This window comes from Quercus suber, unplaced genomic scaffold, assembly GCF_002906115.3.
Source record: "Quercus suber isolate HL8 unplaced genomic scaffold, Cork oak 2.0 scaffold_113, whole genome shotgun sequence".
In the NCBI taxonomy this organism is placed as follows: domain Eukaryota; kingdom Viridiplantae; phylum Streptophyta; class Magnoliopsida; order Fagales; family Fagaceae; genus Quercus; species Quercus suber.
In genome coordinates this window covers 243,987-268,424 of record NW_027069578.1, presented here as the reverse complement: position 1 = coordinate 268,424, position 24,438 = coordinate 243,987, and the positions used below count along the sequence as shown (strand labels likewise).

The following is a 24,438-nucleotide window of genomic DNA, read 5'->3' as shown; positions in this document are numbered from 1 at the left end:
CTTATTGTATTTCCCCGTTTTATGTTAATCTAGCAAGGGTCTATTTTAACAAATTTTATCTGCAAAGTGAATTACACTTGTTATGTTCCGGAGTTGGGTGTATTCCATTCCACCTACTTCTATTAATTTTTAATTATATGCTATATTATTGCAAAGAGCCCTTGTAACTCATTTGGTACTTCCAATGTCTCCAATAGAAAGATTTAAGGTTCAATTGTCATTTAGTGAGCGTTTGGATCACGTCCACGTTTGAACGTTTGGATCACGTCTACAGTAACTTTATTATTATTTTTAATTGTTTTTATTTTTCAGCAAAATAAGTGGTATCTAAACGCACCCTTAATGGGAGTCCAAATCTTCTGTCCCACTTTTCCTACTCCACTCTATGCTCCATCAATAAATACTTACCACGTGATACTATTAATTAATAACGGTAGGATTAATAAGTCAATAATGATAATATTTAATTAATTAGGTGAACACGTGGTAAGTATTTATTGATGGAGTATAGAGTGGAGCAGGAAAAGTAGAACAGAAGATTTGGACTCCCTTAATGGTTCTTTAAACACCACTGTTTTCAACGTTTTACTTATGACTCCTCTGACAATGTGCGACATCACCATTTTGAGTCTTTTTTTTTTCCCCCCAAAGACAATATTTGTACCAGTAGCAGTTATTTTTTGCGAAGTAGGGTTTTTTTTTTTTTGGTAATTATCTTCTTTCACTTCACTTCTCCTATATAAGGATTGTAACTCTTCATAAAAGCAAAATAATATAAGTTTTCTTCCATGCGGCTTAAAGCGTAATTGCTTTTCTTTTTTGTTATTTTGATTTTATGTTTTACACCTTTAGTTTTTATTCGAATCCTAATTGTGTCTACCAGTTTGGGATCATTGGTTGAGACAAAATTATTTGGCTTGATGTTGAACCAACTATTCCATCATGAAGATTAGACTGAATTATTTCAATCGATATGAATAAGAATAATAAAAGAAAAAGTCACTCACACATTAAGCTATATGGAAGGAGACGTGTATCACATTCGTTGGTTTTTACTTTTTTGCAAAGATAGTTAAAAGTCCTTACATTTATGTAGAAGTAAAGTGAAAGAAGAGATAACTAATTGTACAAAGTAAATAATAAGAACTAAAAAAGAATAGGAACTAGTTTATGGATAGATAGAAATTAGTACATAGGTGTCCTAACTTTTCTTCCTCTTTTACTCTAGTGATAGATGTTTATTCCTTTTGGGAGTAATATTTTTTCATTATTACTTTCGTCGGTTTTTACAGAGTAAAACTCATATATAAGAGAAGTGAACTGAAAGAAAACAATCAAAGAAGTGACAACTAGTAATGAATATATTAGAAGTAAATAAAATAGGAACTACCATGAGTTATTTTTTACATTTATTTGTTAGTTTAAATAAAGGACACTATATACTTTGCTTGTACTGATGAACCCTGCTCACTTCCTCCCATACTGTCTACCGTAAATTAGAACTGATGAATATCTCCACCATTAACTTTGCTTCCATCATGGACCATTTTAAGGGGTTGTTTACGAATGGACAGTTTTGTTGCATGCACTTCAATATTCGAATATTTCATGAAGCCTTTGGCTGATCTTGATGGTGAATATATTCATAAAAACCTAACATAATAGGTTCCTGTCAGCTCACTTGAATCACTTGATAAATAAGTTTTTACAAACAATTTGACCCCACCCATCAAATATAATTATTCTAGTATCCATATTTAATTTTTTTTTATTTAATTTTTTTTGGTATTTTGAGAATCAATTTTGATGAATTTGAAAATATAATTTAAACATATTATATTAATTATAATAATTCATCTACAATATGTTTAAATCAATGATAGTCCAATTTTTTAAAAGGCATGAAGATATGAGTACAACCTAAGAGCATTCCCATTAAGGATGCTAAAAGTGCCATATGCTAAATTTTAGCACCAATACACAAAAAAACCAACTCCATCAAACATTTCAAATCTCAAAAATTTTGAGATACTGCTATAGTGAGATTGTATTAATACAACCTCACTCTAGCACAAATCCTAAACCAAATTTTTTTTTTTTTTGTTTTTTTGTTTTTTTTTGTAATTATCTTCTTTCACTTCACTTCTCCTATATAAGGATTGTAACTCTTCATAAAAGCAAAAGTTTTCTTCCATGCGGCTTAAAGCGTAATTGTTTTTCTTTTTTGTTATTTTGATTTTATGTTTTACACCTTTAGTTTTTATTCGAATCCTAATTGTGTCTACCAGTTTAGGATCATTGGTTGAGACAAAATTATTTGGCTTGATGTTGAACCAACTATTCCATCATGAAGATTAGACTGAATTATTTCAATCGATATGAATAAGAATAATAAAAGAAAAAGTCACTCACACATTAAGCTATATGGAAGGAGACGTATATCACATTCGTTGGTTTTTACTTTTTTACAAAGATAGTTAAAAGTCCTTACATTTATCTAGAAGTAAAGTGAAAGAAGAGATAACTAATTGTACAAAGTAAATAATAAGAACTAAAAAAGAATAGGAACTAGTTTATGGATATATAGAAATTAGTACGTAGGTGTCCTAACTTTCTTCCTCTTTTACTCTAGTGATAGATGTTTATTCCTATTGGGAGTCAAATGTTTTTTCATTATTACTTTCGTCGGTTTTTACAGAGTAAAACTCATATATAAGAGAAGTGAACTGAAAGAAAACAATCAAAGAAGTGACAACTAGTAATGAATATATTAGAAGTAAATAAAATAGGAACTACCATGAGTTATTTTTTACATTTATTTGTTAGTTTAAATAAAGGAAACTATATACTTTGCTTGTACTGATGAACCCTGCTCACTTCCTCCCATACTGTCTACCGTAAATTAGAACTGATGAATATCTCCACCATTAACTTTGCTTCCATCATGGACCATTTTAAGGGGTTGTTTACGAATGGACAGTTTTGTTGCATGCACTTCAATATTCGAATATTTCATGAAGCCTTTGGCTGATCTTGATGGTGAATAAATTCATAAAAACCTAACATAATAGGTTCCTGTCAGCTCACTTGAATCACTTGATAAATAAGTTTTTACAAACAATTTGACCCCACCCATCAAATATAATTATTCTAGTATCCATATTTAATTTTTTTTATTTAATTTTTTTTGGTATTTTGAGAATCAATTTTGATGAATTTGAAAATATAATTTAAACATATTATATTAATTATAATAATTCATCTACAATATGTTTAAATCAATGATAGTCCAATTTTTTAAAAGGCATGAAGATATGAGTACAACCTAAGAGCATTCCCATTAAGGATGCTAAAAGTGCCATATGCTAAATTTTAGCACCAATACACAAAAAAACCAACTCCATCAAACATTTCAAATCTCAAAAATTTTGAGATACTGCTATAGTGAGATTGTATTAATACAACCTCACTCTAGCACAAATCCTAAACCAAAAATTATTTTTTTATTCCAACAGTAACTATGTGTGTATTTGTTTTTTATTTTTCCCTTCTTTCTTCTCTCTCCTCTCTCACTTTCCTCTTCTCTCTTTCCCGTAGCTTCTCTGTTTCTCTCGGGTTCACAGTTTGAGCTCCTCCCTTGCAAGGTTCGTCAGTCAGGAACTTCAAAGCCCAAACGCCTTCAGAGTGTTGTCGTCGATATAGAGGTAGAGCTTGACAGCGGGGTGATTTGATTTTGTGGATTGTAAATTTGTGATTTCGAATTGTGATCAACGTGGGTCTAGTTGTGGGTTTGTGATTTCGGATTGTGATTGGCGTGGGCGTGGGTCTTTGGGTTATGGGTTTGTGACTTCAGATTGTGATCGACGTGGGTCTTTAGGTTGTGGGTTTGGGTCATGATGTAGTGGAGTAGCGTGATGGGTTTGCTTTTGTGGAGGTTTGTCGTGGTGGGTTTATGTGTGTGTGTGTTTTGCTCGCCGGCGTGATGGGTTTGCCTCTCTATCTTTCTTCTTTCTTCTCATCAATCTGGGTTTTGTGATTGTGATGGTGGTTGATTTGTGATTTGGAAGAGGAAGGTAGTGGCTAGGCCCCTTCTTTTTCCTTTTTCTTTTTTGGTGGATTTTGGTTGCCACAGTGGAGGTTGGTGCTGGTAGTGCTGTGGCGAAGGTGGCTGTGACTATTGCTATTGGGTTTTGTGGAGGTTGTTTTTATATTATTTTAAAGTATTGTATATATTATTTTAAATGAAGTGGTAAAAAAATATTACTTTTGGTGTATGGTATATTGTAAAATAAAGTGTTAAAATCAATAAAGTAAGTTTTTGAGATGATAAATGCTAAAATTTTTAGAACTTTCGATGGAAATGCTCTAACGGCCCAATCCAATCCATGTTGGTTGGTTTCTACACATGTGATGGGTTGAGTAAGATTGACAATTTCTCTACTCAAAATTGGGTTGAAAATCTCTCCAACTCAATTCCATTGTTGTCAGCCCACATAAAATTATACATTTTTAACATCAAAAACCCGAAAGAGGAATCTTCCAAAATATAAAGAGAGATCACCACGCGAGAAAATCGAGTGGAGCAATACAAATATACAATTTCAATATCACCTTCTGCCGGTATTGTTTCAGAAAATCCAAATACATTAACTTTAAAACTTGGAAAGCAAAAGCTTGATAATAAAGCTGTTACAATATATGAGCAATGTGTAAACATTGGTAAAAACCAAACTCTACAAATATGGAGCAGATTAATTTGTATTTTTATCTATACAAATGCTGCGAGGCTCGAAGGTTGAAACTCTTTCGTTACCATCGTCATATTAACAATTTTGGCAGGCCTTTTGCAGAACTTTTTTTTTTTTTTTCCTTTTCTAAATCTTTCCACAGTAACTCTTTTACAGAGTTCTATGATGATGGCACATTAAAGTGAAAGAGCCAAGATAAGACAAATGCAAATACCATGCAAGCAAGCAAAAAATTCAGGAAGCGATGGCCATGCCAGAAGCTATGAGTCTCTGTTACAGTTGCAGGTGCCAAGACTGTCACTGGTGCGGTGGCATTGTTGGTTTCATTTGAATGCTGTGTTAACTCAATGTCATTTGATCCAAAGACATTACGTGCAACAGAATTACAAATCTCACAAGTCCTAAAACAAAACCAAGAAAACAGGAATAAATATCAGAGAGAAAAAATGAAACTGAAAGATGAGATCATAAAGACTTCCACAAAGTAAAGGGAACTGTTTCAGAAATGAGCTAGAAGGTAACTTGAATCAGGATTCAGAATTATGAAATCAAAATAAGGTAAACTTGGAATACAATGCCCTACTTTATGCATGTTTATTCTTTGCATGGTACTCGTGGCACATTTTATATGCAATACTGCAGTCACAAGCGGGTGATTGTGATGTAGTAGCAAAAAGATTATGACGATTAACATTATTCATCTATGTTGTCTAGTTTAATTATAGATAGCTTCTCCTATGTGAAAAAGATAGGGTGCAAAACAATACCCAGAAATTCAACAATCAAGAGCTGAAATTCAGGAAGCTAGAAAACATAACAGTGAAAAAAGGAAAAGAAAAATTGAATAAAACATGAAAAGAATATGCTGTTTTAGGATGGCCAAAATAACCTCATGTTTGAATACTCTATTAATCTGTAATGCGCACACACACACTCACACAACTTGGGAAGAGTTTAGGCCGAAGCAAATATTTCTGTCACATGCCAGTCACACATGAACGTAAACATTATCTTCAATAACAATGTTCATTATTAATCATACTAAGCTATAACGCTAAATAGCTTTGATTCCTTTACATTAAAAGGAAAGATAACTTACATTTCGGCTACAACTAGAATCAATTTTCTATATGCCAAGAAAGAAAGGTTCAGCTAATTCAAGTCTCTAAATCTCTATCGGGTTTTAAGATAGGTAAGTCTGCCACAAATCCGTGCAACTAGGTTAGATTTGGATCATGGTCAAATAACTTTAGAAGTGTAATTTTGATCCCATCTGATTGAAAATAATATCCAGTCTTAAAAGGCATGCCACTCAATTGCTCTGTTATAATCAATGGCATAACTAATAATGGCTACCAAATTCCACCATGGTTTTGAGAAAAAGCATCAGCAATGGTCTTGTCAGATAGCGACACCAACATAGATGTGTATGAAACATGACGATAGCAATGCACAAACAATTTTAAGAATTAGAATAGCTATCTTAATAATTGTACAAATAACTCACTATCCTATGTAACTCATGACTTGTGAACATGTAAAGGTAACTAAACACAATGGATGAATAGGATATTTGGAATCTACACATCACCAAGTAATAATTTTCCACCAAGACAAATGATACATCAATGAGAACTAAAAACCTCCACTTTCATAAATTAGGGGAATCAGAAAATATCTCCAGAGAGATTCCTAGACTTCAAAAAAAGTTGGAGCATTAGGAATCATGGGTGTAGTTGGACATATCACCAACACTTCCAAATGCTCTACTCTTTACCTTTTTTCCATTATCTTCTTTAAAAATGCTAATCTTCTTTAACTTTTATAGAACAAAATTCTTGTGCCCACATGCTCTTAGCTACTAGATCATCAATTATGCTCAACAATTAATAAATAAATTAAACTACTTAAAACCAAATTTCCTGAAAATGATTTGTTTAATAACCATTCATTTTTCTCATATGGTGCGTAATTATACATTTCATTCCTTCAAGAAAGGGTTTCATAGTGTGCGCAAATATGAAAAGTAAAAAAAACAACAACAACAAAGCCTTTTAGTCCAAAAACTATGGAGTCGGCTATGGAACCTAAACAGATACTAAAAGTCTAATACTAAATCATAATTTACTACCCGATGAAAATGAAGGTAAAACACATCCTGTTTATTAGCTCTAAAAATATAAGTACTTCCATTAATGTCTAGAAGTTAAAAGAAGCAAATGGGTATTCACCATTTCTCCATAAAACATCACAATTCAGCACAAAATCAAGTAATTAAAGATTCAAAGACGAAGAAAAGCAAGAATATTTTTTACTCACTTATTTCCCTTAATCTTGAACCAGGCCTCAGCACAGTTCTTGTGGGCTGCACCCAAATCATCCTTACAAGAACAACCCAACTCAATAGGAATCCCAGATTCATGGCTGTTACTCTCCAAACCCAGCTGACAAATCCTGCAATCTCTCTCAACTTTAGCCAAATGCACCTTTATCTCAGGGACCTCACTCTCAACCTCCAACTCCGAAGCCGAGGCTGAACACATAGACTCTCTCCCTGAACCCGAACCGGAACCGGAACCCGAACCGTTTCCAATCCCAGAACTCGGATCATACACACAAGAAAATCTGTACTCATCGTAGGACCCACCATTCGTCGAATAGAACTGTGAATAGCACGACCCTTCTTCTGCTTCCGCGTCAGAAAAGCATACACTACCGTCTGCGCTGAAGTCTCTTCGATGAACCCCTTGCTCCAAATCGATGTGGGACATTTCTAAGCTCGACAATTTTGAAGACCCCACAAAAAAGAGAGCTTCAAATGCCTCAAAGTTTGGAGCTTTGGGGGGGTTTCAGGGACAGTTTGTTTGAGTTTGTGAGAGTAAAATTTGAGAGATTTAAAGAAGTTGGTATTGGAATTGGTATTGGTATTGGTATTGGTATTGGATTAGGTGACCCATCTTCAACTCCATTAATGTGCTTTACAAAAACAAACAAAAAAACAAGTGCAGTGGCACAGAAGAGGTAGAAAATTATAATAAAAGAGTCACAGAATTTGAGACTCAAAACACAGAGAGAGCAGTCCCATCTTCAACTCCATTAATGTGCTTTACAAAAACAAACAAAAAAACAAGTGCAGTGGCACAGAAGAGGTAGAAAATTATAATAAAAGAGTCACAGAATTTGAGACTCAAAACACAGAGAGAGCAGAGAGTGGAGAAAAAAAAACAGTGTATTTAAGGAGGTAAAGAATGGTCTCTCAGAGAGAGTCTCAAACACAGACTCAGACTCAGACTCAGACTCATGCTTATGAAGGAGTCTAAAGACTGAGAGGCACGCAAAAGAGGGAACAGAAACGTGTGTGTGGTGTACTGAAATGAGAACCCAGAGCGAGATTTCACTAATAAAGAAGTGTAACTGTGTAAACTAAAAAACAAAACAAGCAAAAACAAAAACAAAAAAACAAAAACAAAAAAAAGAAAAAAAAAGAAAGAAAGAAAAAGAAAAAGAAAAAGAAAAAGTTGTTGGAATATGTTTTGCTGTACTATAGAATTTTTGTCCCCAACATATTCTGTACGTGGATTGCTATTGAGGTTTGATTCATAGGTTTGAAGTAAGATCTTAACGGTGTAGATTGGAGGGACATGTACTTCTTTGAGACTGAAATTAATGACTTTCAACAATTTTTAAAAGTTACAAAAATTCATGTTGGATAATTCAATAATTTATTTTTGTTGGTTTATGTTAGTTGGTGTATCATTGGTCTGTCCTCGTTAATTATTAGTACTCCCTTTCAGTAAAATGATAGGAGTACTCTATCTCTATCTAATAAAGTATGCACAGATACTTTAAGGCTATTATTCAATGCATCACAACCTTACTTTTGTATTGTCCAGAATTTTCCATGTGATCCGGAGTGTGGACTGGTTTAATGTGTCTAATTCTTTTTGTTCTTCTTCTTTCTCTTCTGTTTTTTTTTTTTTTTTTTTAATAAAAAAATTTGGTCTTTGTTATGGTAAACTTGTGGACCTCATGCTACCTGACGACAATAAATAATACTACATTTACTAACAAAGTCTCGACCATGTTATTACTTGAACCGCTCAACAAATGGGTGTTTAATGGATCTAATTCAATCAGTAACATAATGTGCCAAATTATGTTACTGTTTGAACAACCAAGATTTTTCAAACAAGTTATCTGAACTGGTGGGTCTTGAGCAAACAGTAACATAATGTGCCAAATTATAGATATTATGTCAGTCTGACTAAAGCCTGCGATCCATCAGGATTCTAGACCCGCGAATCACGTAAGAAATTTCTTGGTTGACTAGTGGTGGACCACTTCAAGCATAGTGATGCACCTCATGTGTCTGCCTTTGCGTGAAGAACACAAAAGCTAACAGTGTTTTCATTTATCAAATCACCTTAGGAAAAAGGAAAAAAAAAATGAGGTCGGAAAAGAAAAAGAGAAAATTCCAAATCCGATTGTTAAAGATAGATACAACTAGATTTGCAGGCAGTAATTGTTGAAAACATTTCCAAGTCATATTTGCAAAGCCACTAATTAGGTGAAACCAAAATCCTTATCCAAAGTTTTATAGAATTTCATCTATTAAAGCATACTTTGGTCCTTAACATTGAGCTGGTTTTTGTTAGAGAGAGAGAGAGAGAGAGAGAGAGGAGGGGGGGGGGGGGGGGTTGTGGGGGCACATTTTTTTCATCTTTTGGAAAGAAAAAGAATAAAATTACAAATCCGATTATTACCCCCAAAAAAAAAAAAAAAACCCTAACCCTCATATGCCGATAATGGTGCAAATACACCTCGACAAAGATTGATACATCAATAATCATTGACATCAAAGTCACATTTGCAAAGCCACTAATTAGGTCAAGAAACCAAAATCCTTACCCAACTTCATGGATTTTTTTCGAATAAAATATACTTTTGGTCCTTAACATTTGAAGTTGTTTGTGTAGGGAGAAGTTACATTAGTCATTTTTTTGTCCTCCACTCACACAAAACTTCTCCCACACACTTAATTCTTTGGGGACTTCTTTATCTCTCTAGACGTACAACAGACCAATCTCCTTCTCTTAGGTTTCTCCATTTTTTCCCTACGTTTCTTTCATTCTTCTTGGAGACACAATAACATAAAAAGATTTACATCTACTCCTTTAAGGTTTAAGAGCACAGTGCTACAAGATTTTTTCAATGTTACTTTATTTTCTGAATTCTCTTCTTTTTTCTCTCAGTTGCTAACTTTACCATTAGAGTCTTCTTGATTAACCCATGGGTTGGTCAAGAAAGAACTAAGGTTTCACTTTCTTAGTAGGGTGTTTGTCAAGTTTCAGGAATTCATCACTATTTGGTTATGTCTCTCCTCCTTAATCTATTACTCATAATTTTTATTTTAACCCTTAACGTTTTAAAGTTTTCATGTTAGCCCTTAACGTTTGGTTTCACTTTCATATTGGCTACTTCCGTCAATCTTTGTTAGTAGTTTGACTGTTAAGTGTCAAATAGGTGCTTAGTCACTATGAAATGTCACTAGTATAATGTCAAGTGTCAACATAAGCCATGTCACCCATATGCTTGGAACAAAAAAGAAAAAAGAAAAAAAAGAGGAAGGAAGATATGTATAAAGCCAACATTGTATCAAAAAACCCAAACACACCCACCAAAAGATAGCCCTACAGAAGCAAAATCCACTAACCAAATATCAACCAAAATCCATTAAACACGTTAGGCTTCAGATTTGATCTCAAAGATCCACACAAATGCAGTGTGCAATTGTCCTCCTCTTTAGTTTAAAGTCATTAATGTGCCTCGTGTTAGGGAGATAAACACCTTGGGGAGCTTAATTGAATAATTAATATAACATATGGAGACACACTTTAACCCAAAAGGCCTAAGCCCAATGGGTATGTGCTCAATTATGTTATATTAACCACTCATTCTTCTCATCTTTATTCAATGTGGGACTTCATTCACACGTGTAACTCAACAATCTCCTCCTCATGTGTGAGTCTCTGCCACTATGTGGGCTTCAAGACTTCTCTATGGGCCATGAATAAGTCATACTCGCTCCCCCTTGCCTAATAGGCTTTTCACTTCATCAGCGCATCATCCATGGGTCTCTCGTACGCCATCATGGGAACCACGTGTCAACCCCGCACGCACATTCATGGGAACCCCGCACGTCCATGTCCATGGAAACCTTGCACCTTATCATTGTCTACCACCATTGGCAATAATACTCCTTTGTTGGGCCTTTTCCAAGATCGTTTGTGTGGGCTTTATGGGCTTGCTTGGTGTAATATACCGTCCCCGCTCTAACTGCGAAAGGGACTTGCCCTGCTCCATTTGCGAAAGGGCTTCAAGTGCACACACCCCGTTCCCGCTCCAACTGCGAAAGAAACCTCGATAGCCTGCCTTGCCACTTTTGCCCCACACCACCATGGGCTCTGATACCACTTGTTAGGGAGATAAACACCTTGGGGAACTTAATTGAATAATTAATATAACATATGGAGACACACTTTAACCCAAAAGGCCTAAGCCCAATGGGTATGTGCTCAATTATGTTATATTAACCACTTATTCTTTTCATCTTTATTCAATGTGAAACTTCATTCACACGTGTAACCCAACACCTCGGTCCACCATTGGATTTCTTTTTGCTCATGTTGTGGTGATTGTTGCTATTGCCATTTTTGTGGCAGAGCCAAAGGTTGTTGATGAAGATTCGCCTAGCTTCTCTCTCTCCATTCCAATCATAGATGACACTATATTGTAGTTTAGCACTAGAAGACCATGGCCTGTCTTTGACACTATCAATGACAAGTCCACATCCAACCCCTTATCTCGAGCTTTCCTAAATTCCCCCCCCCCCCACACACACACACACACTCTCTCTCTCTCTCTCTCTCTTAATTGTTGCTTCTTCCAAAAAGAAAATAGATCTCAAATTAGGGTCAAAATGGACAAAATCAATCAAAGAGTAGTTGGGTGGAAAGAGTATTTTGATCCCCTAATCAAACGAAACTTCATATTTTTTTTTTTTTTTGATAATGCCAAAATATGACACGCCATTGTTCTTATATTTCTCTCCTCTCCCCACCCCCCCCCCACCCCCTTCTCCCCCTATTTTCGTCTAACAGGCGACATGGGTTATAGTGACACTTGGCATTGTGTTGGTGATGTGTTATAATGACTATACACTTAGTCAGGTTATTAGCATTGATATGAAAACGGACAAAACATTGAGAACCAAAATAAAAATTTTGAAACATTAAGAATCAAAATTAAAACAACTTCAAATATTAAGGACCAAGAGAGTAATTTAGTAAATTTCTTCACTTGGACATTAAGGTAAATATGTATGTCGTGTGTCTCTTTTGGATTAAAAGTTTAAGGCCTTCATTAATTATCTTATAATTCATGATATTGCCTATTCTCTTTACGAGGAGAACTATAATTCAAATCTTTATTGTCAATGATGTAAACATCAAATTATTGAAAAGAAAAAAAAAAAAAAACACCATTTTCAAATCGTTGTTCGCATGTTAATTTGTCATCACATGGTAAAGCTCAGTGTTTTGGTGAGTGGGGCATAAGAAATTTACTGTTTTTATCTATACTCCTCGTCTTAATGCCACAAATTATTTGAAAGAGGCTTATACATAAAAAGAGGTAATGTACACGTAGAATGATAGATACCTATTTTTTAGCAATTACATGGGAATCTTATCTAAATTCCACTTTTTTCTTCTTTCTTGTGGGTCATCTAAATTCCAATTTTTGCTTTCTCTAATCCCACTGACCCCAGAATATATAATTTGCATTGCAACCAACAACCAGAAATAAAATAAAAATCGCTTTCACACGTCAAAAGGCGGGACCAACACACTTTCTCATCACAATTGAAAGAGGAGTTAGTGATATATTCACTATTTGGTACAAAACGTGATGTGGGTGGTGTGTGTAATGGAAAAGCTATTTCAATTAAATCTTCCATGTGAGTTTTTCTATTACTTCCTTTCTTTATGTTCCTTTCATGGAGCAGTTTGCCAACAGCCAAAAAAGGCACAAATAGGTCCATTTTATAGGTTAGTTCAAGCTTGGACTTGGAGTACATGACCTATAAACTATAAAGTCATCAGTCATCAGGGGGTCTAGTTGTGTTTGTTCACTAGACAAATATTGGGATATGGAACTCGCCTAGCTAAATTGCATCATATTTAAAATAAAAATTATAAATGGAAAACTGCTACATTTCTTGTATTAGAGCATCCACATCAGTCTGTGAAAATTTTTTCCATTTTACACATCTAAAACCTATTTTTTTCTATTTTACACACTTATTTTTACAAAACACCCACATCAGTTTGTCTATTATACACATTTATTCAAATAAAATATCAATTTCTTTAACCCAACACAACCCATACAGACACCATCTCCCTCAAGATCGACGCCTCCGGCCTCCAACCGTGCAACAAGATCAACGCCGGAATCCACACAAGCAAATTACACAGGAATCCCAAAGAAAACCAGTAAAAAAAAAAAAAAAGAATGATGAGGCGAAAAAAAAAAAGGTTTAAAACCCATGAGATTCATGGCAACCGCAAGCTCAAGCTCAAGCAGTAAGAAAAGATTCTAGGCTCAAGTTGAACTAGTAAAAAAAGATTCACGGCAACCTCAAGCTCAACCAAAAATGGATCAAAACCCACGAGATTCTATGTGACAGACCCGTCAGAGAACTCCGTTCGTGTTGTAGGCGACGGACTCGTCCAGCGACTCGGCTTGCTCGACCTCGTTCTCATCGGCGGCGGTGGCGATTGGCGGAAGCTAGATGAAGAAAGCTTAATGAGAGATGAGAGAAAGAGAGAGCTGTGCTGTGCACCTGAGAGAGAGGGAGTTGAGAGTCCGGTAGAGAGGAGAGAGAAAAAACTATTAAAAAATTAAATACACATGCTACAGTGCCTATGTAAATTTACACGGGTACTATAGCTCGTTGAAAAATTTAAAAGACTTTACACATTTTTAAACAGACTGATGTGGGAAGTTTTGTGGGTTAAATGTGTAAAATTCCTTTCTTTTTTTATTATACAAGAGTATACAAGAGCTGATGTGAATGCTTAGGAGTCCCAAAGTGGAATTTGGTACAGCTTATCTTCTTTGAAAAAAATAAGTTGGATAAAAATATCATCCTTAAATACTGTAAGATTTCAAAAATTAGTCTCTGACAAAAAAAAAAAAAAAACCAAATACGCAAGAATCATTCTTGGTCTAAATTATTCTTCATGGTCTAAATTATTCTTCATGACTTACTGCTGATTTTTATGTCAAATTTCAATAAATGATTTTCATGGTTCCAAGATGATGATTCCGATAAGGAAATCATTCCTCTTATAGTCATGCCACTATGCGATCTCTTTTGTGCATTTGGTTTAGGTTTTTTCTTTTAAAAAAAAATAAATAAATAAACAATTGATCCAAATACACTATTATGCGCACTTAAATGCATCTATATCTACATAATATCTAAAAACTTAAGCGTAGTATTTGTCGTTGCTATGTTCTTGTTAAGCCATATCAGCATAGCACTTTGGTCTAATTCAGTCTATTCAGTTCATTTTGGTCCAATTTTCAGTCCACCTCAGTCTAATTCGACCCATTAAGGTTCACTTCAATTCATTCTGTCCTTTTTTTTTTTTGCAGGGCATTCAGTCCATTTTGGTCTAATTCTTTTCATTCATTCCATTTCGGTCCATTTGGTTCACTTTGGCCTATTTAGTATTATAAATGAATTTTAACCTTGTAATAGTAGATCTCTTTTGGATTCATTCATAACATCCTAATCTTTGGGATGTATGGTGGAGAAATGTTATTTAATTATCTTACATGTGTATTATCATATTAATGCAAAATTTTTGTGCATTGCGCAGGTTAGCAATTAGTTTCATTCTATAATATGCCATACGTGTGAGTGTGACCTCCTGGATACTTGGTTGATAATTAGAAGCAATCACGCACGTGGATCAATCATGCAATGGAAATGCCTAATTGTTGTAGTGGCAAAAAAAAAACTGATACACCTTATTGCAGCTCTTAAAGCTTTTTTGGCATAAACGAGACCTTTGTGAACTGAATCCAACAATATATCACAAAAATAAAAATAAAAATAAAAATAAAGTACACCTTATTAATTATTATTGAATGGGGCTGTTTTGATAGCTTCCACTCCTAGAGGCCTTAGGAAGTAAATCCACTCTCACTTTACTTATTCAGCTTCTATAGTGAGGTCCTTTCCTGGTTAATAAACAAGGAAATGGAAAGAGGATCAAACAAAGGTGTAAAAATTGCACAGGTAGAGCCTAAAATAACGCATTTGTTGTACACTGATAATGTATGCACGAGGGTTTCAAATTTGCAAAAAGGTCAAAAGTTTCAGTATTTGGAAGAGCATCCTCAACACCAAAGATAAGGGAGCTTGCCTTTTAGGGAGAGATGGATCTTACATTGACATATGAGAGGATCCATGGATACCTTGGATCCCATTCTTCAAACCGACCCTAAGGGCAACAGCTCCCAAGGAAGCTAATTCCTAGTGGCTCAATTGATACACATCGTTTCGAGTATTACAAGAGCTGTTTGATGACAAAACAGGCAAAGCAATCAAAAAAAAATCAGGATATGTTACCCCTCAATTGAGTACGATGTGCAACGTATGACATTTATTTGATTTTTAAATGCTATATATTTAAATAAAAATGGAAAATATAAGAGCAACAAACTATTTTACAGCCTTCTAAAAGAAAAAGTATTTTACAACATTTTTTACAAATTGTTGATATGATGAATAATTCTTGGTGAGTGAAAAATTAATATTAGTAGTGCGGTGAGACTAGATAAGAATTAATAATAATTGGCCACAACAACAATTTGTAAAATTTTTGTAAAATAGTTTATAATTGTAGCATCATTCAATAAAAATAGGAGGGAATTGAAGGATTTAATGAAAAGGGATCTTATCCTTTCAAATTGCCTCTAAGCATTCAACTTGACATGGACGATACAATTTGGAGGAAAATCTGGAATATAAATTTGCATGAACACCTTAAAATGCACATGTGAAAGTAGTTTAAGATATTCTTCCAACCAAAAACAAGACAGCTATTATGGGCCAAAATGTCGATGCTAGTTTCTGACACTGAAATAGAAGGGAAACATCCATCCATTTAACCAAAAATAAGAAGTGGCCAAAGAATTATGGTACGACAATAATTTGTGTACTAGAATTGATTGGTTGCAAGTCGACAGTGTTACCCAAACTGCACTAAATCTAATTTAGTTCAAAGGTTTTCCACTAGAAGACATGGAGTCGAAGTTAGAGATAGCTATGTTCTCTACCATAGTCCTAAACCTCATATGGACTAGGTTGTCTTTCGAAACAAGGAAATCAACACAGAGCAACTAAAAATAACGATTAACCGCAACTTTTGAAGCCACGTTCTAAGTAGGAGAGCAAATCAGGCTTAAAAGTTGGATCCCAATGGATGTAGCCAAATCAAGGAAAATTGAAAATAATCTGTAATGCAATATTAGATCCAACTCACTCCAAAGCCGGCTCAAACGCCTAAGACGATAGTTTTCAAATGATCCTTTTTGTTTTCACTTAAAATAATATTTAATTAGTGTTTTACAACATAGATTAAAAAACAATTATTATTCTTACTTTTTAATATGACTTTTTTTTATTTTTAGAAAAATTCTAAATTATAGTCTATATATCTATATATAAAACCGAAGCCTCTGAAACTCTCACAATTTTCCACATCATCACTATTTTCTTTTTCTTTTTATTTTAGATTCTTTTTATTTTAGGTTTTATATCTTATATAGAATCCACCAGAAAAAAAAAATTTGAATTTTTATTAATATCAATAATATTGAAAAACGTATACAAACTTGGAGGCCTATTTAAGGGTTCCATAAAACTTGATAGACAAGAAAATATATTTTAAAATAAGTCCTAATTAATACCTAACCATAATAGGAACCAAATTTGACCTAAAAAACATTAAAAGAACCTAAAAACAAGGAAATAAATCACCTAGACCTAAAATAACGTTTTTTGCATAAAAATACCAAAATTAAATAATTACAAAAATTAGGTTTCAAAAAAAAAAAAAATTTAAAAAAAAAAAAAAAACTCACATAACACGTTAGAATTTTATTAAAAAAAAAAAAAGGACTCACCAAAAAAAAAAAACTTTAGGATTAAGAAAAAAAGAGAGAGACTCCTTGTCAGACTCTCTCTTCTCTCCTTAAAACCCTAGCAATTTCCATCTCAAAACCCTAAACTTAACTTCACTTTAAGATTAAAAAAATAAGAAGGAGAGAGACTCACGTAAAAAAAAAAAAAAAACCGTAGGTTTTGTCTTTTTTATTTGCTTTCATATATGCCTGAAATTTTTATTCTATCTTATTGTTTTATTATGTTTAGAATTGATTTTCTTCTAAGTATTTGGGTTAATCTCTATATTTTGATAGTGTTTTTATGGGTTTGGTTTTTGGGTTGAAATTTCTAATAATTATTTTATATTGTATATGGCAGATGAAGCATCTCTATTTTTTGGAGAAAAATCAAAGCTGCAACCTATGTCTTCTAGTCCAAGAAATTTTTATTTGGTATATTATATATGAATTTTTTGAATTTGAAGGGTTTTGTTTGGTTTTGAAGTAGAATTTGGGGATTCTATAAAATTTGGAAGCTTTAAGTTTTGGGGTTTTTGGTATTTGTGTCTTAGTAGGTTGATCTTAATTTTTTACCTTATATGTTCTTACTTTATTGAGAATTTTTATTTGAGTTCATGTGATTTTTTGTTTTCTTAATTAAAGCTTTGATTTTTGGTTGATTAATTATTTTTTTGGATTAATTTCAATTAATTATTTGTTTGGATTCAACGTAAAAGATAATGGAATTAGGTGTTATAAATTTGATAATGTTCCATGTTTTGAATTGTTTATATTGTTATTACTACGACTAAATAAGATTTGTTTTTATCTTTGTAGTTTATATCAGTTTTGAGTGTGTGTTTATATATAACTTTTGGGAATTTTGCTTTATTAATTTAAGAATTGTAAATTACTTTGTAGGTTTCAGTAACTATGCACTTGCAGTGAGACATTGACAATATAAGCACATATATATGGTTTTAACATTTTATAAAAATCTTTCTTACAACCCAATAACATTCTACGTTAGACAACACTTTTAAACTATAGAAAAACATAAAAGTTAAATATTTCTTCCCATTGTATTTTATTTAATTATGACAGATTTTTTTTTTTTTTTAAAATGCTAACTAGCAAAATGTCTGTAATATGCATATTATTAACCCAATTTTCTATTTCTAAGTTTCTTAGATTTTATTATATCAATCTTTATTTCTTTTAAATTCTTGGTGGGCAAATCAGCCTCTCACTAATTCTTTTACCTTAATGTGATGTTGGTCAATTGTTCTTTTATTTAACTATCCTGTGCATCGCACGGTTTAGCGACTAGTTTTACTAAAAAAATAACTTTCAAATTTATGTGGCAATAAATGTGATCTTAAGACTCGAATGCTATAAGATAAATTATTGGGACTAGACAACGTGCCAAAATGTGTATTGCAACCTCAGAACTAGTGAAATACCACTTTATGAATTGAGTATGATGCATTGGATTCACGATAAACAGTAAGACTGAATTTTTTGACATTGATGCAAAAGTACAGTACCCCTTTTGGAAGTCAAAAGTGCAGGGAATGTATTCAGCTCCTCTCTCCCAAAGTTCAGTTCAGCCAATCCAGACGATTGATTCAACAACACGAGTCCCAAGTATTCGATAGTAAGGTCATACTCACATTTTTACATTTTAAACAATATTACACACATTTTTACATATTTTTTCACCCATATGTATTTTAAAAAAATACCAACAACATTACTCAAACTCTTCTGTCAAACACCTATATATGTGAGATCATCTTTTTTTTTTCTTTTTCTTTTTGGCTGAATCCATGAGGTGATCATACTTTGATCTTTTCCCAAGTATTTCTCTCCGGAGTCCCACCAATGCTATTTGCATCAATTTTTGCGTCATGTGGAATGATCTTTTTTTTTTTTGATAAAAGGGGAGAGTATTATTTAATGAGTTGTGTTAACAGGTGTCGTAAAGAGTTGGTTAACAACTTTTTTTAGTGCTTGTTAACATTTCTTTTATTTAATTATATATATAAGAGTTTATACAACAACAGACAGTTTAAGCCTTAAAGAACAGAGTCTACTAATCCCAAGGTTTTTCATATCCCATACAAAAGGTACATGTACAAAAGTGGGATAGGTATTGTAGATTTCCAAAAGACACTGTTGTTGGTTTCCCCTCTTTGTTTAGGCTCTCAACGCTTGGAAGCAATCAGTCAAATACAAAAATGAAGAAAATCTATAATAATAATAATAATAATAATAATAATAAAGCCAAATATAAAAAGAAATTATTGTTCAGATGTAAATCTTACTAGGAACTTTGAAATATTAAAAAATTGATGCAAAGAAAAATTACATTCTACAGGATTGGTACAGCAGACTGCAGATACTTGGGACAAGTTTTGTTCAATTGAAAATAGTTGCCACAAGTTCAATACAACTGAGCACACACTACACTACTACAGCCCACTAGTACACACTATACAGACATTGCCATGCCTTCCTATTGTAAACAATTGGCATATGAAAATTACAGGTCTCATTTATAAGTCAGACTTTCGAATATTGCATCAATTAATTAAACCACAGAGAAATACTTACTTTTGTGTTAGCTCAACTAATGAAACCATAAAAAAAATACATATTACTTTGAATTAGATGAAGTTGGTCTCTCTCCCGTGACACAGCAAGAAACTGACTGCCATCCCTGCATCAGTTATTTAGGAAAGAGATACAGGTGCCCAAACTAATTAGATGACTACAGGCTCTAACTAATTTCTTCTCATTCTATAATCCATGACTTCCAATGTCACTACTGTCTTCCAGTGAGAAAGTTAGAATATCTAATCACACAACACAGTCACCACGCATGAGTTTTTCTAGAGTTTACAGATCTTCTAGATCCTCCTGTCTTTAACCTTGCAAATCCACTTAACATGGAGATACAATAATTGAACTCAACTACATCCCCTCAACTTCAAACTGCAGTAAGAAAATGGTGTCTAAGTTGATAACACATTGGTCTTCATGCCTGTTAACCTGTTGTTTCCCTCATCAAAACAAAAATGGCCATTCACCTATCTCTTCAAGATGCCTCATTTGCACTTGAGATCCATGAGATTTTATTCTGCCAGCTGCATCATCCATTGCTCTGACACTGCTGTTCTCTAACCCACTCTTAAGCCAAGCAAGTTTACTTATATCTGTGGCTATTGCAGCCAATTCCAAACTTGGAAAGGATGGAGGCTCTGAGAATTCAACAAATTCTGGCCCCAAAAGAGAATTTCGAGGATTTCTATCATTTTGAGTCCCACAGCAACCATGGCCACAATTATGAGGCACCAACCGCTCACCACAAACCCCTTCAAACAATTTACAAATATCAACATCTGGTTTTGATGCTTGAACCAGAGGCCCTTGCATTGGAACTGGCCTTGGGAAAGATGATGCAGGCTCAAGGCCATCGAAAGGGTTGCATACACTAAAAGCACTAACACGTGCCACAGGTCGAAAAAGAGTAGATTGGTCTATAATTTCATGATTAAAATGACCCTCAATTGGCACCTTGTCTTCATTCTGATCATTCATATCTTCTAGAGAGCTCATGTCTCTTCCTTCCAAGGATTTGAATGAATTGACATCTCCACATGATAGGGTTTCTTCAGACGATGCCTTGGTTTTGTCTAAGCTATCTTCAACCATATTGCAAGATTCAGACTTAATCTTGCCAACCCCCATCCGCTGACGCTTTAGAGTAGAGTTCCAGTGGTTCTTAATAGCATTATCTGTTCTTCCTGGTAAAAGCCTTGCAATTGCTGCCCATTTGTTTCCATGAATTGCATGTGCTGCAACTATGATCTGATCCTCCTCATCTGAAACAACTGTAGTTTTGTCAGCCCTTGTTCTTGAAGATACACACATTGATTCGACATTATTAATCAATATGCTCAAAGGTGTTGCATGTCTACATACACATGATACAATCACACATACAAACAACTACGTTATTGTAAGGAGCATATCCATCCATACAAGACAGCATGTAAAAATCTGATTGGGGCTTTATTGCCACTGAAAACCTGTGCAATGCATGTTTCCCATCTTTGTTAAAGGCATATTAATGATGACTGTTGTAAGATAGCAGAAGCTCAAAAATCCAAGATCGATTCTGAATATTTTGGGCTCGAGAAAGATCTCAAAAAATAAATAAAATAAAATAAAATAAAATAAGAATGGATAAAATCAACCCAAAAGAAAAATAGACACAAGAACACCAAAGAATTACGTGGTTCGGCACCCTCACAAACCCAAATCCTAAATACATCCAAATAGCTCTCTCATAAATATAATGATTAGGGGTTGCCCCTTGCAAAACACCCTCAAAGAGATTTATCTCTGACCTACCAATTGCCACATAGCACAAACCAAAGAGAGAGCTATCACATAAATTTGCGCCAAACACAAAAACCCCAGCACTACAAATACTAATTGTTGTGGCACAAACTGGCTATCTATTTGCCACATATACAAGAGCGCTGTAAAGGTACATTTGGTACACTAAATTTGGATTACGACAAGAATGATAATCTTTACTGAGAATAAAATGTGTTGTAATGAAATAACTAAACCCTATTCATAAGTTTAATTGTGATTTGTAACATTAGAATAAAACTTATATTTCCTAAAACATAATATTTTTAAATTTTGAGAGAGAAAGATTAGTTACTTTTTATCTTTTATTTTCATAGTTGTTATGTGCGTATAGAAAGTTTTTTATTTATTTAGAAATATATTAATTTTAGAAATTATTACAAATACTAAGGAATAACTATTACAACCATTTTAAAGAGGAATAGTTATTCCTCATTTTAAAGATTTTAAAGAATAGTTATTCATAAGGAATGGAAACATAACCAAACTACCAAATTGCTAAACCATAGGAATAACTATTATATTACAGTACTTATTACAATCAACTAAACATATGGCACAAAACCAACTGGGCTTCCACACAAATAATTTGTGCACAAATTCTCTAATTTACCGCACCCTCAAATCAAGGCGTAAGGTTATATTTATATAACCTTGCAAAGTCAGCACATTGGACTCATATTCCAAGTAGAAGTAGAAACAGATTGTTAGTTGACAAAGTCTGACTGCATACTGAATTCCAAAGCCCAGCAGAAGAGAACTAAACACACACTGATATAGTTCACGAAATTTAACTGAAACTACTTGATTTAGTGGCATTAATTCAAGCCAAATGTGACGTGTCAACAATGACAACTGGTTTTTCAGTACACACATGCATTTGAAGAAGAAGAAAAAATGCTAATTCCCATAATCACATCAGGTTATGGTGGTAAGTAGTAGGCATATAAGCAAACTGCCACGCCCGATTGCAAACTTTGGCTTCACTTTTGTGGATATCATAAGGTTTTTAAACAAAAGAAGGGAGACATGCCAAATATGGTATCTCAACAAATGAGGATTTCACTACCAAATGATAGCCAATCATGCCAGATGCAATTAAATAATAAATTAAATGTACAGCATAAGAAATTGAATGAGTGCTTTGATCTAAACTGGGAGCTAAGAACACATATCCAACGTAGAATGCAGTATGCAATCATGTGAATTAATCAAGGAAACTGAACGTGGAAACAGGGATTGATTCAACAGGTGGTTAAGCCTGGCATGGACACCTCCAACAGTTCGTAAACGTCCAAGTCCAACCACACAATGTCGCACTGTCTTGACATAGACCCGAATCCTCTGGAAGTATCAACAAATTATGCTTTGGGTTATTGTTGTCATGTTGATCTTTATGATTTTTGGTAATGTAGACTAAAGTCTAACCAAAATTTCTACAGTTGCAATACTGCACATTAACATCAAAATTCTTAATAAGTGCTAATTAATCCAGGATGATCATATAAAATAAAATAAAAAGGTTGTACTCAATGCACAAAGCTTCTACTTTTGTGGGGGCTGTGAGAGAACATGATGATCTTTTAAGAAGCAAAACAATCTTATTCCCAATATATTGAATGTTAAATTTGTCATTCCTTGTACCAGTAGATGATGCACTACTTGCCCCAATCATCTCGAATTTCAATACCCATTCCATTTGTCGTCTCCAAAAGAAACCTAATTCTTCTACTTAAATTTTCAATATTTAATGGGCGAGAATTAAGCATCCCAAAACCCCAATTGGTTCCAAAAAGATAGATTTCTTTTAGACTAACATGAATAAAGTAACGGTATTTGTATAACCCACAAAGAGAAAGACATTGCAAGAGAATAGAAGTTATGTGTAACCCTCAATTTCACAAAAAAAAAAAAAACAACCAAAATTCTGAAAATGATGAAAATGAAGCTGAAGATGAAGATGAAGCAAACCAGTAAAGGGTTTGCGCTTGACTGTGGGATCGAGCTGATTACACCACCTGAGGCGGCAAGACTTGCCGGATCTGCCGGCGATTCTGCGAGCAATGAGGGTCCAATTCCTGGCGCCGAACTTGCTCACGAGCCGACTCAGTATGGTGTCCTCCTCGAGAGACCATGGGCCCTTCACTTTATCTCTGCCCTCCAACACTACTGTTATTTCCTCCTCCTCGTCCACTTCCATCTCTCTCTCTCGCTCTCTCTCCATAGTACTACCTACCTCACTTGAATTAACTGCAACCATTGTTCCGACAAAGACAGCTGACTAGATTTATAGTCCAAGTGTTTCACTTTCTCTTTTTTTTCCCTCTCAATCTCAAATTTCCGCGGGTTTTTTTCCCTGATGATTGACAGATGCCAAGTACTTGAACAGTTCAACTATAAGCGGACTATTGTTTGTTTTATTCTGTTTCTTTTTTTTTTTTTTTTTTTCGGCGGCCCCTACCCATGGCAATCCTGTCATGAGCGTTGTCGGTACTCGGTTGTTAAATGTTTTTTAAGAAGATGTCTAAGTTTCTCCAAAAAAATAAATAAATAATTTTCCTCTTGAGGTGTGTCGACTGCTGATACCCAAAAAAATTAGAAGAACAAGTCTAGCCCAAGGATCCCAGATCATGTACCTAAGCGTGGATATAAGAGACACATAGTTCCATAGCAACTGTCTTGTAAAAAGGGTAAAAGAACTTTGTAGAATGGGGCAAAAAGCCCAACCGCTAAAGCAAAAGAGAATGCTACCTAAGAGCAACCAAATTAATAAGCGTTACTTCTATTTTACACTGAAAATTTACTTTTTTTTATATTAGATTTTATTAATATATGTTCTAAGGGTACACAATAATTTTTATTTTTAAAATTTTTTTTTTGAGAATTAAAAAAGTATTGACAGTTTTTTCAATTTTCGAGAAAATGTTTCCAAAAGTGGAGACTTAATGTGTGCCCTTAGGGCACACATTAACCGGACATTTTTTTTATTTATTTTAGACAT

General features: G+C 34.0%; 2 protein-coding genes across 2 annotated transcripts; both read right to left on the bottom strand.

Annotated features, from left to right (window-relative positions):
* Positions 1 to 4,526: 4,526 nt before the first annotated feature.
* Positions 4,527 to 7,821, bottom strand: LOC136061519 (uncharacterized). The gene is made up of 2 exons (XM_065775507.1): positions 7,068 to 7,821; positions 4,527 to 5,149 (listed from the first exon to the last, which is right to left on the bottom strand). Exons 1-2 carry the CDS (start codon positions 7,517 to 7,519, stop codon positions 4,909 to 4,911), a joined length of 693 nt encoding a protein of 230 aa, XP_065631579.1. The 5' UTR covers positions 7,520 to 7,821; the 3' UTR covers positions 4,527 to 4,908.
* Positions 7,822 to 19,314: 11,493 nt separating this feature from the next.
* LOC111988174 (transcription factor MYB1) lies at positions 19,315 to 23,895 on the bottom strand. The gene is given in 3 exon segments (XM_024019952.2): positions 19,315 to 20,084; positions 20,086 to 20,878; positions 23,409 to 23,895. Coding segments are annotated over 3 exon segments (1,158 nt in total). The 5' UTR covers positions 23,698 to 23,895; the 3' UTR covers positions 19,315 to 20,008.
* Between the last annotated feature and the right edge of the window lie 543 nt (positions 23,896 to 24,438).